A 19,278-nucleotide genomic window follows, 5' to 3' on the forward strand; every position below is an offset into this window, starting at 1 on the left:
TTTATTCGAGAGAGATACTAGTCCTAGAGGTATGACCGTATGATGCATTGCAGTAACACTTGAGGACAGTCGTATATTTTCTATTTTATAATTAATGTGTGATATTGCCAGCGACTAGAAGAAACGTATAATCAGTTGAACCCTAAGGGCTTGTTCGGTTAGCTCTCAATCCATGTGGATTGAGTGGGATTGGATTGGTTTGAATCCCAAATAAGTCAAACTTATTAAGAATTTTTTCCAATCCCATCCAATCCATGTGTATTGGGAATAACCGAACAAGGCCTAAAGTGGCGGACGGTCTAGACCCCCGCGATTAGATTAACTCGGCTTATTATTCTTATCTCGTTAAGATCTTGTTTGAACTCTGATTGTTTGTATTTTATTTAGGAGGGCCCGGAAGTATATATAAGACCGGCATCTTATCTATCGTTGTTTCTATACGTGTAAGACCTTTGAGTAATGTCGGATTCATCCCAACCTATATATGTTGGGATATAATTTAGTTTAAGTTCCACTATCACGCGTGGATTAACATAATTATGACTATATATCCAAAGATGACTATTTTCAGCATAGTCACGGACAAATTGTAAACATGGAACGCATAACACGGACGTTCTACGTAGACGTTACGTTCGTGTAACGCAGCAGGCAAGGCAAGTTCAAAGTCTCCCACGGGGTGGTGGCGGCGCTGCTGAGCCGACCGCGGCGTGGCAGGTCAGTGTCAGTGTCATCTCTATCTCCGACGCGAAACGATCCATGGCTGGACGTGGCAGCACGATTGGCACGGCCACGGCTTCCTTCCCGTCGCTGCCGCTAACGGGAACAAGGAAGCTTGCCCCAAACACGGTGGTCACGACGCCGCCGAACACGGGCACGCCCCACCCCAAGTCAACACGATGGAACCCGGCGTGCCGGTTGTCCGACACGGCGAAGACGTTAGCCATCGTCGCCAGCGCTGGCGGGCACCCGCGGCGCCGGGCAAGGAGGTCCACCGCCGACCGCACGTACTCGGCAGTCACCGCCGCCTTCGCCTCCCGCACCAGCTCCACCGCGTTGCCCAGCCCCAGCGCCCCCGCGGTGGCCCGAGCAACCGGGTACGCGACCGCGTTGCCGTAGTAGCCGTCGGGGATCCCCAGGCCACGCACGCCCCTGCAGTTGGCGACGACCACGAGGCTCACCTCCTCGCCAGGCGCGAGCTCCAGCGCCGCCGTGCGTGCACGCCAGATGGCCGCCGTGAGGGCCTCGTAGCTCGTGGCCGTGTCCCGGAGGCGCGGCGGGAGGCGCTTCTTGATCGCCGCGACGTCGCGCGGGCCGAAGGTGAATGTCCGCACGACCATGTCGCCGTCTCCGGGCGGTGGCGGCGGTGGCTGCGGTACTACTGGCACGACGTCATGGTCGCGGCGATGGGGTTGGAGTACGCCGGCTGGCTCCGGTAGGCTGCGCGCTTCCAGGACCTCCCGGGACCACACGGGCGCAACGGCCGGCGCAGCGAGGCCGCGCGCGAGCTCGGCCACCGCGGACACGAACTGGGCGACGCCGTGGGCGTCGCACATGGTGTGGTTGAGGCGGAGCGCCACGACGAAGCCGCCACACAGGAGCCGCGTCACCTGGACGAGCAGCAGCGGGCAGCCGAGCACGCCGCCGCTGCCTTCCACGTCGAACAGCAGCTGGTCCACGCACGGGAACGGCGGCCTCAGCCCGCCCGTGGCCGCCTCCAGCTCCGCCAGGCGCACGTCGGCGTCGGCCTCCACGAACATCACCCCCTCGCCGGTGCAGTCGACGGCGAGCTTCCGCCCCTCCTCCACCTCCCGCAGCCGCCCCGCGAGCGGGTAGTACGGGACCAGCGCCTCGCTGAGCGCGCGGCGGACGGCGGCCGCCGGGTCGGCGTTGGTGGCCCGTGACCCGGACCTGCCGCGGTAGAAGAACATGAGCCGCTCGTGGCGCCGCAGAATGGCCTGGTCGTCCAGGTCCGACAGGCGCTTGGTGTCGCGGGGCGTCGGCGCGGCAGGACCGACGAGCTCCGCCTCGCGCCGGCGCACAGCGAAGGCGAGCGTCGACATGCCTGCGCGAGCTTCAGCCCTTCTTTCTTTGCTTCGGTGCTGAATGCTTTGACCGCAAAATGTCCGGAGCCACCGGTGGCTTTGAAAATGTCCTTCCCTGTAGCAAAGCAATCAAGAGCTTCGATGCATGGCTATGAAAGGTGCCTTGTTGGACCTTGCATCTCTTTCTGAAACAAATAAACTATGCTGAACTCAGCAGGCAGTAAGTTGTGGTGGACACATGCAACCAGCCGGAGAAATTTCGTGCATGCAGCTGACCATCCGGTGGTCTTCGAATTGATTGCAGTGGATCCCAATTCCCAAGTGAAACAGGTCTCGTTGGTTGAGGTGACGTAGCGTGTGTTTCTTTGGTGCCGTTATTGTTCCGGTTCACGCTTTTTTTTTAAAAAAAAATCCCATCTAAATTTATACCAATCCCTTCAATACCATCAGAATTTATAGCTTCTCTTTAATACCATTAAATTTAAATTTTAATCTCTTAAATAAATTTTAACCCTCTAAATATCATCACCGTAATTTGAAGCTAACTCCATTAGTTCCATTTAAAGCAAATCCCTTCAATGCCATTAAAATATATATCAATCCCTTTAATGCCACTAGAAATTGGTTCAATCTATTTAGATTTTAAAAATCCCAGAATAAAAAATATGGACCAAATTTTTAAAATTCCACGATTTTTAAAAACTTTAGTCCATACTTTTTAAAACTCCAAAATTACTTCGATATATTAGTTTAATCTATCTGCTTCCTAATAAATTTGAAAAAATATATGAAAAACTGAATAGATCAAATTGGTATAAACGAATAACCACATAGTTTTCTGGGTCCTAAAAAAATATGTACTGAATTTTTTTAAAAATATTTAAATACTTTTAGAACTTCAATCCACATTTTTAGAATCCAAAATTTTTGAAACGCGAATATACCACATTGATTTTTAGAATTAGCTCCCTTTGTCATCATTAGTGTTTGTTGTTAGTTTGAAAAAAACATTAGGAATCAAATAGACCGAACTGATATAGCGGAGTAATTTTTGGGGTTTACAATCGTCGAATTTTAAAAAGCTGGTTCGTATTTTTTGATTATGGAATTTTTAAAACACAAATAGATCGAACTAATTTCTAGTGGCATTGAAGAGATCGATATAGATTTTGATGGCATTGGAGAGATCAACTTTAAATAGAACTAACGACGATGGTATTTAAGGGATTAAAATTTAAATTTGATGGCATTGAAGGGAAGCTATAAATTTTGATGACATTGAAGGAATTAGTATAAATTTAGATGGGATTGAACAAATTTTCTCTTTTTTTCTACATGGAAGAGGCTGTTGTATGCGACTGTAGCTTCTATAGTATTTTGTCTTTATGGATTATAGATTTAGTAGTCCGAACAGCTACAGTAGCTATGACCGCAGAACAGCTAAAAAAAGCCGAGGACATGCATGCAAATGAAAAAGTAAGATAGCCAATATATAATAAATGTAGAAAACAAAATGAAATAGACATAACGTGGGGCGTTTAAACTACTAACAATTTTCTTTTTGCCGTGTTGCCGTAGTCGCCGGCGGTGGTCAGCACGTGTTGCCGTAGTAGCCGGCGGAAGCGCCAGCCGCCAGGTCGGGCACGCCCTCTGAAGCCGTCTGAAGCCGACGAGGTTTGGCGGCAGGCCCGGCCCGTTTGATCGCAGAGACGTGGGCTGCACCGAACGTGAAGGTCCGTATGATCATGTTGAATATTTGGTTTTGGCCCACCAAGTCACGGAGGAGAGGATGAGGAGCTGATGAGGAAAGCGGCGATTCCACATGCGCAGTTGCATTGTGAGCTCGAGCAGAGATGCAGCCGGATGCTCTGCTTGGCGCAGCTTATTTCATAATTTTTTTAATAAGCGGCCGTGAATAGTCTCTTAAAATCTAGTCCGTCTCATTGCCAATAAGTATGTTTTTCCAAAGTCCACATATCATCCCTGATAGTATTTTAAGTTCATATTTTAGGTATATATATATGGCTACTACACTCGCTAAACTCTATTAATACCAAAATTAAGAAGTGATCAATATTGTAGGGGGAGGGAAATAGCCAACATGAACAACTCCACCATAAAATCTCCTCACCACCGTACCTCCAAACAATGGAAGGATTAGCGGCCGACGAACAATAAGAAGATTCTTTTAGGTTCATAATAGTTTTTTTTTATGTGTGGCTACTGCACTCGATTGACCCTATTGATGGCAATAATAAGAAGGGTCCAATATTCTAGGGCAAATAGCCAACACATACAACTACACCACAAAAGCTTCTCGCCACCGTACCAACAAGCAATTGAAGGATAAGTTATCGATGAACAATGAGAAGATTACTCTCTTTAATGCCATCTACAACAGCTTGTACGCGCTTTAGGCGAGTGAAGAAGATAATGCTATGCTGCTTGAAGCGGCCAAAGAAAGTTTCCGCAACAAGCCTGGAGAAATCGAGTTCAAGCTGTGGCTCGTCACCATCAACCCAAGTGGTGCACAAACACATTGATGATGACTCGAGTGATTGGAGCAAAAAATTATGTCTTAACTTAGATGGTGATCATAGGCCAGTGTCAAAAAAATGTGGACGCATCACATGCTATTAGCTACAATAAGACAAGAGCTCGACACAAGAGGAAGAGTCCAACAACAAGTAGCAGCGAGTCTCTATCTAAGCATACAAAAATATTAAAGAAGCTCTACAATATTAGCAAGAGGATTGTTCTAACTAAACTATTTGAACAAATTAACAAATTGCTAGATCATTCCACATAGGGATGAAAGTGAATAACCGAATTGTTAGGACATATTTAATATTTTAAAAAATATATATATAATTTGATGACTATATTTTCCTATATTATCAAACACATTATTATGAATAAGAATAATTTTTTGTATAAATTGTGTTATGCATTGTTTCCTCTCTACAACAAAAAGTTGAAAAATAACTAAATATGTATCCAAATTTTATGAATCATTTGGCAAGATATATGATAAATTTGAGGTTTATATTTTATGAATCTTTACCAGCTCAATGCCAAAAACAAGAATTATAAATTTACATGGTAGATCTTATATCCTGTTTATTTGCAGTCAAAGGAAAAATTGATATTTGAATAAGTATCCGTTTTCGCCCCTTCCACCACCACTATGGACAAAGATAAAAAAGACCCATAAATTGGTCTTAAAAAAGTTGGCAAAGCAACTTAAGGGGGTGTTTGGTTTCTAGGACTAATTTTTAGTCCCTACATTTTATTCCACTTTAGTTACAAAATTATCAAATATAGAAACTAAAACTCTATTTTAGTTTCTATATTTTTCAATTTATATACTAAAATGGAATAAAATGAAGGGACTAAATATTAGTCCCTACAAACCAAACACCCCCTAAATTAGAGGATGAAGAAGTAACGAAAGAGGTGGAAGAAAAAGATTATGAAGAGAAGTAGTTTATTAGTTATATTTATGAATTATGTAATTTTGAATATTTCAATTATATAATTTTTGAACGTTTTTATGAATTATATATTTTTAATTCTTAATTATATAATCAGATGCATTTTTATTTTAATAAAATATTATGTTTTATGTCAACTAAAAATCTGTAAAATAAAAATTGATATGACACTGAAATGGATGCAAGGTAAGGCTAAAGGTTATATAATTGTCGGCGTTTCGACCCCGGGAGGTCCCTGGGCCGACGAGTAAATTGTCGCCGCGTGCCCCAGCCCAGATGGGTCGGCGCGAGACAGAGCGCGAAGGGGGAAATGGAGCCGGAGGGAGACAGGCGTGAAAGGGGAAACCCGCGGCCTTCGTGTTTGTCCTGCGCCCAGGTCGGGTGCGCTTGCAGTAGGGGGTTACAAGCGTCCGTGTGGGAGAGAGCGAGAGGCTTATGCGCGCCGTCCCGTCCTTCCCCTGCGCGGCCAACCCTCTGTAAGAGGGCCCTGGACCTTCCTTTTATAGGCGTAAGGAGGGGGTCCAGGTGTACAATTGGGAGGTGTAGCAGTGTGCTAACGTGTCTAGCAGAGAGGAGCTAGTGCCCTAAGTACATGCCATCGTGGCAGCCGGAGAGGTTTTGGCACCCTGTTCGTGTGATGTCGTGGCCGTCGGAGGAGCGCTGGAGCCTGGCGGAAGGACAGCTGTTGGGGCTGTCGAGTCCTTGCTGACGTCTCCTTGCTTCCGTAAGAGGGCTGAGAGCCGCCATCGTCATGGAGCATGCGGGGCGCCATCATTACTTGTTTACCGGGGCAAGCCAGATGGGACGCCGGTCTTGTTCCCCGTAGCCTGAGCTAGCTAGGGGCAGGGTAATGATGGCCCCTCCTATGACGTGGTCGGTCCGAGTCCTGGGTAGGGCGAGGCGGAGGCTCCTCCGAGGTCGAGGTCGAGTCTGTCTTCCGAGGTTGAGGTCGAGTCCGAGCCCTGGGTCGGGCGAGGCGGAGTTCGCCGTCTTCCGGGGCTGAGCCCGAGTCCGAGCCCTGGGTCGGGCGAGGCGGAGTTCGTCGTCTTCCGGGGCTGAGCCCGAGTCCGAGCCCTGGGTCGGGCGAGGCGGAGTTCGTCGTCTTCCGGGGCTGAGCCCGAGTCCGAGCACTAGGTCGGGCGAGGCGGAGCTCGTCGTCTTTCGGGGCTGAGCCCGAGTCCGAGCCCTGGGTCGGGCGAGGCGGAGTTCGTCGTCTTCCGGGGCTGAGCCCGAGTCCGAGCCCTTGGTCGGGCGAGGCGGAGTTCGTCGTCTTCCGGGGCTGAGCCCGAGTCCGAGCCCTGGGTCGGGCGAGGCGGAGCTTCCTATGGCGCCTGAGGCCGGACTTGGCTGCTGTCAGCCTCACTCTGTCGAGTGGCACAATAGTCGGAGCGGCGCGGGCGACGCTGTCTTCTTGTCAGGCTGGTCAGTGGAGCGGCGAAGTGACGGCGGTCACTTCGGCTCAGTCGACTGAAAGGCGCGCGTCAGGATAAGGTGTCAGGCCACCTTTGCATTAAATGCCCCTGCGATACGGTCGGTCGTTGTGGCGATTTGGCCAGGGTTGCTTCTTGGCGAAGACTGGGCCTCGGGCGAGCCGAAGGTGTGTCCGTTGCTTGAGGGGGCCCTCGGGCGAGACGTGAATCCTCCGGGGTCGGCTGCCCTTGCCCGAGGCTGGGCTCGGGCGAGACGAGATCGTGTCCCTTGAGTGGACCGAGCCTTGACTTAATCGCACCCATCAGGCCTTTGCAGCTTTGTGCTGATGGGTGTTACCAGCTGAGATTAGGAGTCTTGGGGGGTACCCCTAATTATGGTCCCCGACAGTAGCCCCCGAGCCTCGAAGGGAGTGTTAATACTCACTTGGAGGCTTTTGTCGCACTTTTTTGCAAGGGGACCGGCCTTTCTCGGTTGCATTTTGTTCTGGTGGGTGCGCGCGAGCGCACCCGCCGGGTGTAGCCCCCGAGGCCTCGGAGGAGTGGTTTGACTCCTTCGAGGTCTTAATGCGTTTCGCGATGCTTCGGCCGATCTGGTTGTTCCCTCATGCGAGCTGGTCGTAGCCCGGGTGCACGGTCGGGTCCCAAGTTCTCGGGCTGGTATGTTGACGCTGTCAACGGTTTGGCCGTAGCCGGGTTTGCGAGAGCAGTCCCCGAGCCTCCGCACAGAGCGAGAGGACGGTCAAGGACAGACTCGACTTTTTTACATACGCCCCTGCGTCGCCTTTCCGCAAGGAGGAGGGGGGGAAAAGCGCCATGTTGCCCTTGGAGGGCGCCGAACATGGTGTCTCCAGTGAGCTGCTGACGGGTAATCCGAGTGGACGCCCGTGCCCCATTTGTTAGGGGTCGGCTACAGGCCCGGAGGCGCGCTCCAAAAGTACCTGCGGGTGATCTGCCGGACCCGATCCCCTTTTGACGGGGTCCGAGGGCTCGATGCCTCCCTCTGATGGGATTCCGTTACAAGATCGTTCCCGCTGGTCTCGGAAATGTCCTAGGGTACCTCGGGAGCGTAGCCCGAGCCTTGGTTATGTATCGAACGTACCCAGGGTCATCCCTCGCTCTGCGTATGAGGCGGCTGTGAACCCTTCGAGGGCCAGCCTACGAACCCCTGATCAGTAGTGGGCGCGGAGCCCGAGTGGCCTGAGGCGGCCGTTGAACCCTTCCGAGGGGCCGACCTTCGAACCTCTGACCAGTAGTGGGCGCGGAGCCCGGGCGCTCTGAGGCGGCTTTTGAACCCCTCTGAGGGGCCAGCCTTCGAATCTCTGATCAGTAGGGGGGCTCGGGGCTCGTTTCCTTCGTGGAGAAGGATCCCTTTCGGGGTATCCCCCTTTCCCGGTCCCTGTTGTAAGAGAGATAAAGAGGAAATGGAAAAGGATACGAAATCGAATGACGTGGCGCACCTTTTTTGACGCGGTCATTATGGCGAAGGCGAAGCGTCGCCCGCTTCTCCTGCCAAAGGTGCCGCCTGTCCCACCGCGGAGTTAATGCGACGGGACGAGTGGTTCGCGGGGCAGCCGTTGTGCCTGCGCGAGCCGTTCGAGGAGCGGAACACGGGCGCGCCGTCTTCACGCTGTGGGAGAGGGTTCTCTCGTTGTCCCAGGAGGGGACGGGAGCTTGGCTGACGACGTGACCGCTGCTTCTGCCTGCCTGCCACCGCCATTACTACCGGCCCATTTTTGGCCGTATCGACCGTCACGCCTTCTCCCGCGGCTGACTGACCCGTGACCGATGTGCCTAGTTGGCACTGTTGGGTCATACGCAGGGTTGCCTCGAGTCGCGGTACTGGTTCCGCAGTCGAGGAGGCACGGTAGTGGCGCGAGTGGCGGTGCAGTTTCTTGCATGTAGCAACCGGCACGCCGGTTACATGACGTGTGGGCCTGGGCCTCCATGCTGGACGTGTTGGAGTCGAAAGGGTGCGCCCACTTGGTGCGGTTGCATGCCGCCTGCATGGCGGTCCGCCCTTTCACCCGCTGGTCTGGGCGAAAGTGGAGGAATGCCTATAACCGCTGGGCAGTTGTGCGCACCGCGCGCGGTGGTTTGGCTTCTTCTGCCCTGGGCCAGCTTGCATGACGCGTGGGACCCAGCCCCCGTGTCGTAGGGGGAGGACCTTGGAGCGTGTTGGAGAAGACTCAGCCCGCGATGGCTGAGGACGCAAGTGGGGAGAGTTGCCTTTAAATGGAGGGTGACCCCCTTGAAAGGCAACCATGTCTTCGCGCTCCCCTTATGCATCGTGTCTTTCCACCTTCTGAGCCCCTGGATGGAGGACACTCGCAGTTCTTCCGCCTTGTCGTTGGAGGAACGCAACTTCGCGGAAGTTGGTACCTTTCAGCCATCGTTCGGCTTCAAGGATTTTCATCAGGCAGCCCGACCGCATCCCCTCGCCGGTGGTCACCCAAGACGGTGACCACCAGCCCCTGGGTGGGGAGAAGCAAGCCGGGCTGCGATCTTGGTCCCGCCCTCAGCTTCAAGGATCTTCATCATCCTGGCTAGGGCGGAGGCCGGGCTGAGCCAGAGCTCTTCCTCCCGCGCGGGTTCGTGGATCACCTTCTCCCTCAGCATTCAAGGGAGAGGGCGCTCACCGGCCCAGCGGGAGGGTCGGACTTCGACAACGCGGGGCTGGTCGGCGGCGAGCGTCGTCAGCTTCAGCGCGTTGGGCTCGCTGGCTCAGCTGGCTCTGGCTCGGCTCCCGGTGCCCCCTCCCGCCGCAAGAGCGGTTGTCGCGCCGCGCGCACCGGAGGACCGCCCAAGACGTCGCGCGCTGCTAGGGCGGCGTTCGTGTTCTGGGGCTGCCCTGCCTTTGCCCCGGTACGACGCCTTTGCGCGGAGGTCGGTGCCCCGCTCGTCCGGGAGGATCCGAGCGGGGATCTGCCGGCGGGCGGACGGCTCCTGTCGTCGGTGCTGAGGTGGCGGTGGCTGAAGAAGTCCTCGTCACCGACGGGATCACCGCCACCATCCGCGCTCCGGGCCTCCGGCTCTTTGGCTTTGATAGCTTGTCCTCGCCCCTCGAGCGGAGACGTGGGCGAGGGCATTGTTGCAGCGGCGTCCGCCCTGAGGCCATCGCTGCTGCAGTTCGGCCACCCGGAGCGGAGGTCGTTGTCGCTGCTGCCGGAGCGGGCGGCGGTGGGCGACCTGGAGCCTTGTCGCCCCGCGGGCCCCCCAATGTGGGGGGTTGTTCGTACCCGCGGAGGTGGAACCGGAGTTCCGTTTGTAATGGCACCTTGAGTGCCGGTGTCTTGTTCATTGTGGCTATCGGGGCCTGAGCATGTATGTATTTTCGGCACGGAGCCATGTTTTTTCCTCATTTCGAGCACTAGGACTCGCCTGTCGGCTAACTGAACCGCTTAACCAAGTGTGAGTTGCCTCGTGCGAAGGTGACGAGTGAGGTATCCGTATCCCGGAGGCGTAGGAATCCCTCGGCTCGGTCGACCTTGCCGCCCGAGGCTTCTCTTGCTTAGTTAAAGGAAATCCTCGGTCGCTCTTCGATGAGCCGAAGCCGAAGGCAGCGGTGTCAGCATGGACAGAGGCAGAGTTGGCTCGGAAAGAAGACTTCGTCGCCCAGAGCCTGGCTGGGCCGTCCACTGGCGGGACCAGCGCCAGAGTCAAGTTGCCGAGGCCACAAACCGGACTGATGTCCTTGGGGGACAGCTGGCTGAGGCTTCGGGGTGGCCGACCGAACCGTCTGCTTGGGCCGGATTCCTGGAGAAGACCCCGGCGGCGATGGCCCGGGTGTGGTGCTGAAGTCGTCCTTCGGAGTTGAGATCCTCCGACCATGTTGCCGTCCGAGGCTAGGTCGGACTTCGCCGAAGGTGTAGTTGACGCCGAGGGTGCTGCTGCTCCCTTCAACTGTCAAGGTCCGAGCTTGCAGGATCGGGTTATCTTGTAGTGTGCGTATGTTTTCTGTGGCCACCGAGGCCCAAACATACTGTAGTCGTGTTGTAAAGCTGCGTTTCATTTCCTCTTATTTCGAGTGTCTGGACTTGTTTGTCGGTAACAGAATTGCTTGTCCGAGCGAGAGTTACTTTTCACGGAAGGTGATGAGTGAGGTATCCGTATCCCGAAGGCGTAGGAGTCCCTCGGCTCGGTCGGCCTTGCCGCTTACGTGTACTCTTACTCGTCCATAGGATTCTACTATCGATATAGTCGAGAAGGCCCAAAAAATCGTTTCGGCAGAAGAGTTTTCGAGCGTGAAGACTTGTTCGGTCCGCGGAGTCACCTATCCGAGCGTGAGTTACTTATCGCAGAAGGTGATGAGTGAGGTATCCGTATCTCGGAGGCATAGGAGTCCCTCGGCTCGGTCAGCCTTGGCTGCTTACGTGTACTCCGTCGTTTTCAGGATCCCACTTTCGAAGTAGTCGAAAAGCACGAAAGACGTTCTGGCAGAAAAGATCTTTTTCCGAGGAAAAATTTTAACGCAGAGGGGGTTCCCCCCTTCTAGCCCCGAGGGAGGGTCGGGCTTTGCCGAGGCAAGGCTGACCCTTCCTTGATGGTTAGACTTTGTATGTGAACGAGGTGTATGAACGACTTGAAAGCATCTTAAGGGTAGAAGCGACATAGCTGTCGGATGTTCCAAGCGTTGCTGTAGACCTCGCCTTGACTATTGGCCAGCTTGTACGTCCTGGGCTTCAGAACCTTGGCGATGACAAACGACCCTTCCCAGGGAGGCGTGAGCTTGTGCCGCCCTCGGGCGTCTTGTCGCAGCCGAAGCACCAAGTCGCCCACCTGGAGGTCTCGGGACCGGACCCCTCGGGCGTGGTAGCATCGCAGGGACTGCTGGTACCGCACCGAGTGTAGTAAGGCCATGTCCCGAGCCTCTTCCAGCTGGTCTAGTGAGTCTTCTCGGTTAGCTCGATTGCTTTGGTCGTCGTAGGCCCTCGTCCTCGGGGAACCATATTCTAAGTCTGTGGGCAAGATGGCCTCGGCCCCATAGACTAGAAAGAACGGTGTGAAGCCCGTGGCTCGGCTTGGCGTTGTCCTCAGACTCCAGACCACCGAGGGGAGTTCCTTCATCCATCGCTTGCCGAACCTGTTGAGGTCGTTGTAGTTCCGCGACTTGAGTCCTTGCAGAATCATGCCGTTGGCACGCTCTTCTTGCCCATTCATCATGGGGTGAGCCACGGCGGCCTAGTCCACCCGGATGTGGTGATCCTCGCATAAGTCCAGGAACTTTCTGCCGGTGAACTAGGTGTCGTTGTCGGTGATGATGGAGTTCGGGACCCCAAAACGATGGATGATGTTGGTGAAGAACGCCACCGCCTGTTCGGACCTGATGCTGTTTAGGGGTCGGACCTCGATCCACTTGGAGAATTTGTCGATGGCGACCAGCAGGTGCGTGTAGCCCCAGGGTGCCTTCTGCAAGGGGCCGTCGAGGTCCAGACCCCACACAGCAAACGACCAGGTGATGGGTATGGTCTGCAGAGCCTGAGCGGGCAGGTGTGTCTACTTCGCGTAGAACTGACACCCTTCGCAGGTGCGGACAATTCTAGTGGCGTCGGCCACCGCGGTCGGCCAGTAGAAACCTTGTCGGAAGGCGTTTCCAACAAGGGCTCGAGGCGCTGCGTGATGACCGCAAGCCCCCGAGTGTATTTCTTGTAAGAGCTCCTGGCCTTCGGCAATGGATATGCATCGCTGGAGGATGCCTGAGGGGCTACGGTGGTAGAGCTCCTACCCGTCCCCCAGCAAGACGAACGACTTGGCGCGCCGCGCCAACCGTCGAGCTTCGGCTCGGTCGAGGGGTAGCTCTCCTCGGTGGAGATATTGCAGGTACGGGGTCTGCTAGTTTCGATTAGGCGTGACCCCGCTCCGCTCCTCCTCGACGCACAGTGCCTCACCCTCGGGGGCCGAGGGTGCCTCGGGCTGAGCCGAGGCCTTCTCGGGCTCGGGCGCGTCATCGATCTTGACGGAGGGTTGATGCAGGTCTCGGGAGAAGACGCCCGGGGGAACCGTTGTCCGCCCCGAAGCTATCTTAGCGAGCTCGTCCGCAGTCTCGTTGTATCGTCGGGCGATGTGGTTGAGCTCGAGCCCGTAGAACTTGTCTTCCAGGCGCCGAACCTCATCGCAGTAGGCTTCCATCTTCGGGTCGCGAAAGTGGGAGTTCTTTATGACTTGGTCGATGACGAGCTGCGAGTCACCACGAGCGTCGAGGCGTCGGGCCCCTAGCTCGATGGCGATGCGCAACCCGTTGACCAGAGCCTCGTACTCAGCCACATTGTTGGACGCCGGGAAGTGGAGGCGTAGCACATAGCGTAGGTGCTTCCCAAGGGGCGAGATGAAGAGCAGGCCCGCGCCTGCCCCTGTCTTCATCAGTGACCCGTCGAAAAACATGGTCCAGAGTTCCGGTTGGATCGGAGCTGTTGAGAGCTGGGTATCGACCCATTCAGCCACAAAATCCGCCAAAACCTGGGACTTGATGGCCTTCCGAGGGGCGAACAAGATCGTCTCGCCCATGACTTCCACCGCCCACTTTGCAATTCTACCCGAGGCCTCTCGGCACTGGATGATCTCCCCCAGGGGGAAGGATGACACCACAGTTACCGGATGAGACTCGAAGTAGTGTCGCAACTTCCGCCGTGTCAGGATCACCGTGTACAGCAGCTTCTGAATTTGCGGGTAGCGAATCTTGGTCCCAGACAGTACCTCACTGATGAAGTAGACTGGCCTCTGGACGGGCAATGCATGCCCCTCTTCTCGTCTCTCAACCACGATCGCGGCGCTAACCACCTGAGTGGTGGCGGCGACGTAGATCAAGAGGGCTTCTCCGGCGGCAGGAGGCACCAAGATGGGCACGTTCGTGAGGAGCGCCTTCAGGTTCCCGAGGGCTTCCTCGGCCTTAGGGGTCCAAGTGAAGCACTCGGCCTTCCTTAAGAGGTGGTACAGAGGCAGGCCTCTTTCGCCGAGGCGCGAGATGAAACGGCTCAGAGCCGCAAGGCATCCCGTGACCCTCTGTATGCCTTTCAAGTCCTTGATGGGCCCCATGTTGGTGATGCCCGCGATTTTCTCCGGGTTGGCCTCGATGCCCCGCTCGGAGACGATGAACCCCAAGAGCATGCCTCGGGGGACCCCGAAGACACACTTCTCAGGATTGAGTTTTACGCCTTTCGCCTTGAGACACCAGAATGTCGTTTCAAGGTCGGAAAGGAGGTCGGAGGCTTTCCCCGTCTTGACTACGATGTCATCGACGTAGGCCTCGACCGTTCGACCAATGTGTTCGCCGAACACGTGGTTCATGCACCGTTGGTACGTTGCACCCGCATTCCTCAAACCAAACGACATGGTAACATAGCAGTACATGCCGAAGGGTGTGATGAAAGAAGTCGCGAGCTGGTCGGACTCTTTCATCCTGATCTGGTGATACCCTGAGTAGGCATCAAGGAAAGACAAGGTTTCGCACCCAGCAGGGGGATGGACTTAACCTTCTCCGCTGGCTCGAAGTTGCCGGCATGGCACTTCACGTCTGGCGCCTCCTTGGAGAGGCTCTCCAGGTCGTGATGAGGGCCTCGGATTCGGCGAGGGCCTCGGCGTACTCCACACACTCCACGTCGCATTCGTACGCGTGTCGGTACGTGGGGCCGACGGTGATGACCCCGTTGGGGCTCGACATCTTGAGCTTGAGGTAGGTGTAGTTGGGTACGGCCATGAACTTGGTGTAGCATGGTCTCCCCAACACTGCGTGGTAGGTTCCTCGAAACCCGACCACCTCGAACGTGAGGGTCTCCCTTCGGAAGTTGGAGGGCGTCCCAAAGCAGACGGGTAGATCGAGTTGTCCGAGGGGCTGGACGCGTTTCCCGGGGACGATCCCGTGAAAAGGCGCAGCGCCTGCCCGGACCGAGGACAGATCGATCCGCAGGAGCCCGAGGGTCTCGGCGTAGATGATGTTGAGGCTACTGCCTCCGTCCATGAGGACCTTGGTGAGCCTGACGTTGCCGATGACGGGGTCGACAACGAGCGGGTATTTCCCCGGGCTCGGCACGTGCTTGGTGAGCCAGCCGGTAGTCTGCGAGCCACCGTTCCGGCCTCGTCTCCCCCGAGTACTTTGTGATAGTAGTTGGGGTTCGGAACCGGGTCGGGAACGGCGCCCGTCTTATGGCCCGGCTGAAAGCCTGCGGACCGGGTGGTTCGGGCGAGGGACTCCGATCCTCCCCGCTGTCGTAGCGTCCCCCACGCCTTGGGTGGTAGCCTCGGTGCACCTTCTCGTCGAGGTGGGTTCGACGGTTGCGGTGATGGTGCTCGTTGCCGAGGCGACCTGGGGCCGCCGGCGCTGTGTTGAGCGTGCGCCCGGTATGGACCGAGGCTTCCCGCATGAATCGGGAAGTCGCTGCGCGATGCTCCGAGGGGTAGCCCTGCCTGCGGGAGGCGGAGCTTTTGGCCCGTCGGACCGCGGCATCCTCCAGGAGATTCTTGAGCTCTCCCTAGATACGCTGTCCTTCGGTGGTTGATGGCTCCGGCATCGCGCGGAGAAGTATTGCCGCTGCAGCCAGGTTCTGGCCGACCCCACTGGAAGTCGGTGGCGGCCTTGCCCTGACGTCATCGGCGATGCGGTGCTGGATGCCCTGGGGTAGATGACGCGCTTCTCCGACCGGAGGTTGGCCCGCCCATTCCTGCCCGATGTCCCGGCGGAACGGCTCAAGTGTTCCTGCTCCCTCGTCGAGCCTGGCCTGCATCTCGCAGATTTGCTCGAGCTGTGGGTCATGACCCCCCGCCGGGACGGGGACCACAGCTAGCTCCCAAAGGATGTCAACGCGAGGCGCAGGCCTAGGGGGATCACCGTTCTCCAGTATACCAAGATGGTTGCCTTCGCCGGGACCCCCTAGATCGACGTGGAAACATTCACGACTTGGGCCGCAGTCCTCGTCGCCGAGGCTGCGGCTACCGTCGGAACAGTCAGAAAGGCAGTAATCGCATGCGGTCATGGAGTCCCGCATGGCACTGGGGTTGCCAAGTCCGGAGAAATCCCAACAAAAGTCGGGCTCGTCATCTTTCTCGAAACACGAGGGCCCATAGGTCGAGACGGCTGTCAGCCGGTCCCAGGGTGACCGCATACGATACCCCGGAGGGTTTGGACTCGCCTCTATGAGAGCGTCCACCGAAGCGAAGTCGCTTGGTGAGTCGAGGCTGAATCCGAAAGGCACGAGATGGGAGTCGGTCGGTACCTCTTGGTCGATGGGCGGTGACGAAGTCACGTCAGGGGTAGACTGCACCGTCGTCTCAGGTACAAGGGTGACGCCCAGCAAGTCCCTCGCGAGCATGCTGGTGTCGTCCGTCCGCTTGGAGTTGGCGTGTTGCGGGGAAACGACGCTCGTCTTCGTCTCAGACGCGAGGTCGATGCCCGACGTGTCCCCTGTTGGGGCGCCGGCGCCGTCGACTCGCTCGACAGCCGACGAGGTGCCGCCTCCTGCTTGGCCTTGGTTGCCCCGCCTCCTCCTCCGTCGACGGGGGAGGTGACGGGACAGACCCGAAAGTCGTTCTTCCGCCACGTGGGGAAGACGTCGTCGATTCCGCCGCCGGCGGGCGGGTTGTCAGCCACCATTGTCGCTGTCGCACGGCGGAGGAAGGAGTATCATGTCGTAGCTGCCGTCGAGGGACATGAACTCAAGACTACCGAAACGGAGCACCGTCCCGGGCTGGAAAGGTTGCTAGAGACTGCCCATCTGGAGCTTGACGGGAAGCTGTTCATCAACACGCAGCAGGCCCCTACCTGGCGCGCCAACTGTCGGCGTTTCGACCCCGGGGGGTCCCTGGGCCGACGAGTAAATTGTCGCCGCGTGCCCCAGCCCAGATGGGTCGGTGCGAGACGGAGCGCGAAGGGGGGGAAATGGAGCCGGAGGGAGACAGGCGTGAAAGGGGAAACCCGAGGCCTTCGTGTTTGTCCTGCGCCCAGGTCGGGTGCGCTTGCAGTAGGGGGTTACAAGCATCCGCGTGGGAGAGAGCGAGAGGCTTATGCGCACCGTCCCGTCCTTCCCCCGCGCGGCCAACCCTCTGTAAGAGGGCCCTGGACCTTCCTTTTATAGGCGTAAGGATAGGTTCCAGGTGTACAATTGGGAGGTGTAGCAGTGTGCTAACGTGTCTAGCAGAGAGGAGCTAGTGCCCTAAGTACATGCCATCGTGGCAGCCGGAGAGGTTTTGGCACCTTGTTCGTGTGATGTCGTGGCCGTCGGAGGAGCGCTGGAGCCTGGCGGACGGATAGCTGTCGGGGCTGTCGAGTCCTTGCTGACGTCTCCTTGCTTCCGTAAGAGGGCTGAGAGCCGCCGTCGTCATGGAGCATGTGGGGCGCCATCATTACTTGTTTACCGGGGCGAGCCAGATGGGACGCCGGTCTTGTTCCTTGTAGCCTGAGCTAGCTAGGGGTAGGGTAATGATGGCCCCTCCTATGACGTGGTCGATCCGAGTCCTGGGTAGGGCGAGGCGGAGGCTCCTCTGAGGTCGAGGTCGAGTCTGTCTTCCGAGGTTGAGGTCGAGTCCGAGCCCTAGGTCGGGCGAGGCGGAGTTCGCCGTCTTCCGGGGCTGATCCCGAGTCCGAGCCCTGGGTCGGGCGAGGCGGAGTTCGTCGTCTTCCGGGGCTGAGCCTGAGTCCGAGCCCTGGGTCGGGCGAGGCAGAGTTCGTCGTCTTCCGGGGCTGAGCCCGAGTCCGAGCCCTAGGTCGGGCGAGGCGGAGTTCGTCGTCTTCCGGGGCTAAGCCCGAGTCCGAGCCCTGGGTCGGGCGAGGCGGAGTTCGTCGTCTTCCGGGGCTGAGCCTGAGTCCGAGCCCTGGGTCGGGCGAGGCGGAGTTCGTCGTCTTCCGGGGCTGAGCCCGAGTCCGAGCCCTGGGTCGGGCGAGGCGGAGTTCGTCGTCTTCTAGGGCTGAGCCCGAGTCCGAGCCCTGGGTCGGGCGAGGCGGAGTTCGTCGTCTTCCGAGCCTGAGCCCGAGTCCGAGCCCTGGGTCGGGCGAGGCGGAGTTCGTCATCTTCTAGGGCTGAGCCCGAGTTCGAGCCCTGGGTCGGGCGAGGCAGAGTTCGTCGTCTTCCGGGGCTGAGCCCGAGTCCGAGCCCTAGGTCGGGTGAGGCGGAGTTCGTCGTCTTCCGGGGCTGAGCCCGAGTCCGAGCCCTTGGTCGGGCGAGGCGGAGTTCGTCGTCTTCCGGGGCTGAGCCCGAGTCCGAGCCCTAGGTCGGGCGAGGCGGAGCTTCCTATGGTGCCTGAGGCCAGACTTGGCTGCTGTCAGCCTCACTCTGTTGAGTGGCACAGCAGTCGGAGCAGCACGGGCGGCGCTGTCTTCTTGCCAGGCTGGTCAGTGGAGCGGCGAAGTGACGGCGGTCACTTCTAGGGCTGGAAACGAGCCGAGCCGAGCTCGGCTCGGCTCGGCTCGACGTGGCTCGGTGCAGCTGCGAGCCGAGCCAGGCTCGGCTCGGTCATTTTGCGAGCCCGACTTAGAGGCTCGGCTCGGCTCGGTAACGGCTCGCGAGCCTCACACTAAATCACGTTTATAGTATAAATTATATATTTTTTTATTATATATAAGATAAAAAAAATTATGTATAATATATTTTTAGACTACAATATAAGTGTATCACGTATCAAGTTCAAGAAATTCAATAAAATAGTTCAAAACATAACAATAATATGGTATAATAGTATACTTGGCGTTGTTAGCTCGGCTCGCGAGCCGGCTCGCGAGCTGGACCGAGCCGGCTCGGCTCGCAGTTCTGGCGAGCTACAAAATCAGGCTCGGCTCGGGCTCGTTTTGGCTCGCGAGCCGGCTCGAGCCGAGCCGAGCCTCACCGAGCCCGAGCCGGCTCGTCGAGCCCGAGCCAAATTTCCACCCCTAGTCACTTCGGCTCAGTCGACTGAAAGGCGCGCGTCAGGATAAGGTGTCAGGCCACCTTTGCATTAAATGCCCCTGCGATACGGTCGGTCGTTGTGGCGATTTGGCCAGGGTTGCTTCTTGGCGAAGACTGGGCCTCGGGCGAGCCGAAGGTGTGTCCGTTGCTTGAGGGGGCCCTCGGGCGAGACGTGAATCCTCCGGGGTCGGCTGCCCTTGCCCGAGGCTGGGCTCGGGCGAGGCGAGATCGTGTCCCTTGAGTGGACCGAGCCTTGACTTAATCGCACCCATCAGGCCTTTGCAGCTTTGTGCTGATGGGGGTTACCAGCTGAGATTAGGAGTCTTGGGGGTACCCCTAATTATGGTCCCCGACAATAATAAAGCAATCTCTACTAACTATTAAGGGGCAGTGTAGACTGCCCCCGCTCTCTACCCGCACGCGCCAGCGAACGGCCTCCCGCACC

The 19,278-nt window shown here is 56.7% G+C and overlaps 1 protein-coding gene across 1 annotated transcript; it reads right to left on the reverse strand.

Annotated features, from left to right (window-relative positions):
* Positions 1 to 502: 502 nt before the first annotated feature.
* Positions 503 to 2,303, reverse strand: LOC103641365 (benzyl alcohol O-benzoyltransferase). The gene has a single exon (XM_008664719.2). The coding sequence runs from the start codon at positions 2,061 to 2,063 to the stop codon at positions 663 to 665; it is 1,401 nt and encodes a 466-aa protein (XP_008662941.1). The 5' UTR covers positions 2,064 to 2,303; the 3' UTR covers positions 503 to 662.
* Positions 2,304 to 19,278: the final 16,975 nt, after the last annotated feature.

The sequence above is a fragment of the Zea mays genome, chromosome 10, assembly GCF_902167145.1.
Source record: "Zea mays cultivar B73 chromosome 10, Zm-B73-REFERENCE-NAM-5.0, whole genome shotgun sequence".
NCBI classification, from domain to species: Eukaryota; Viridiplantae; Streptophyta; class Magnoliopsida; order Poales; family Poaceae; genus Zea; species Zea mays.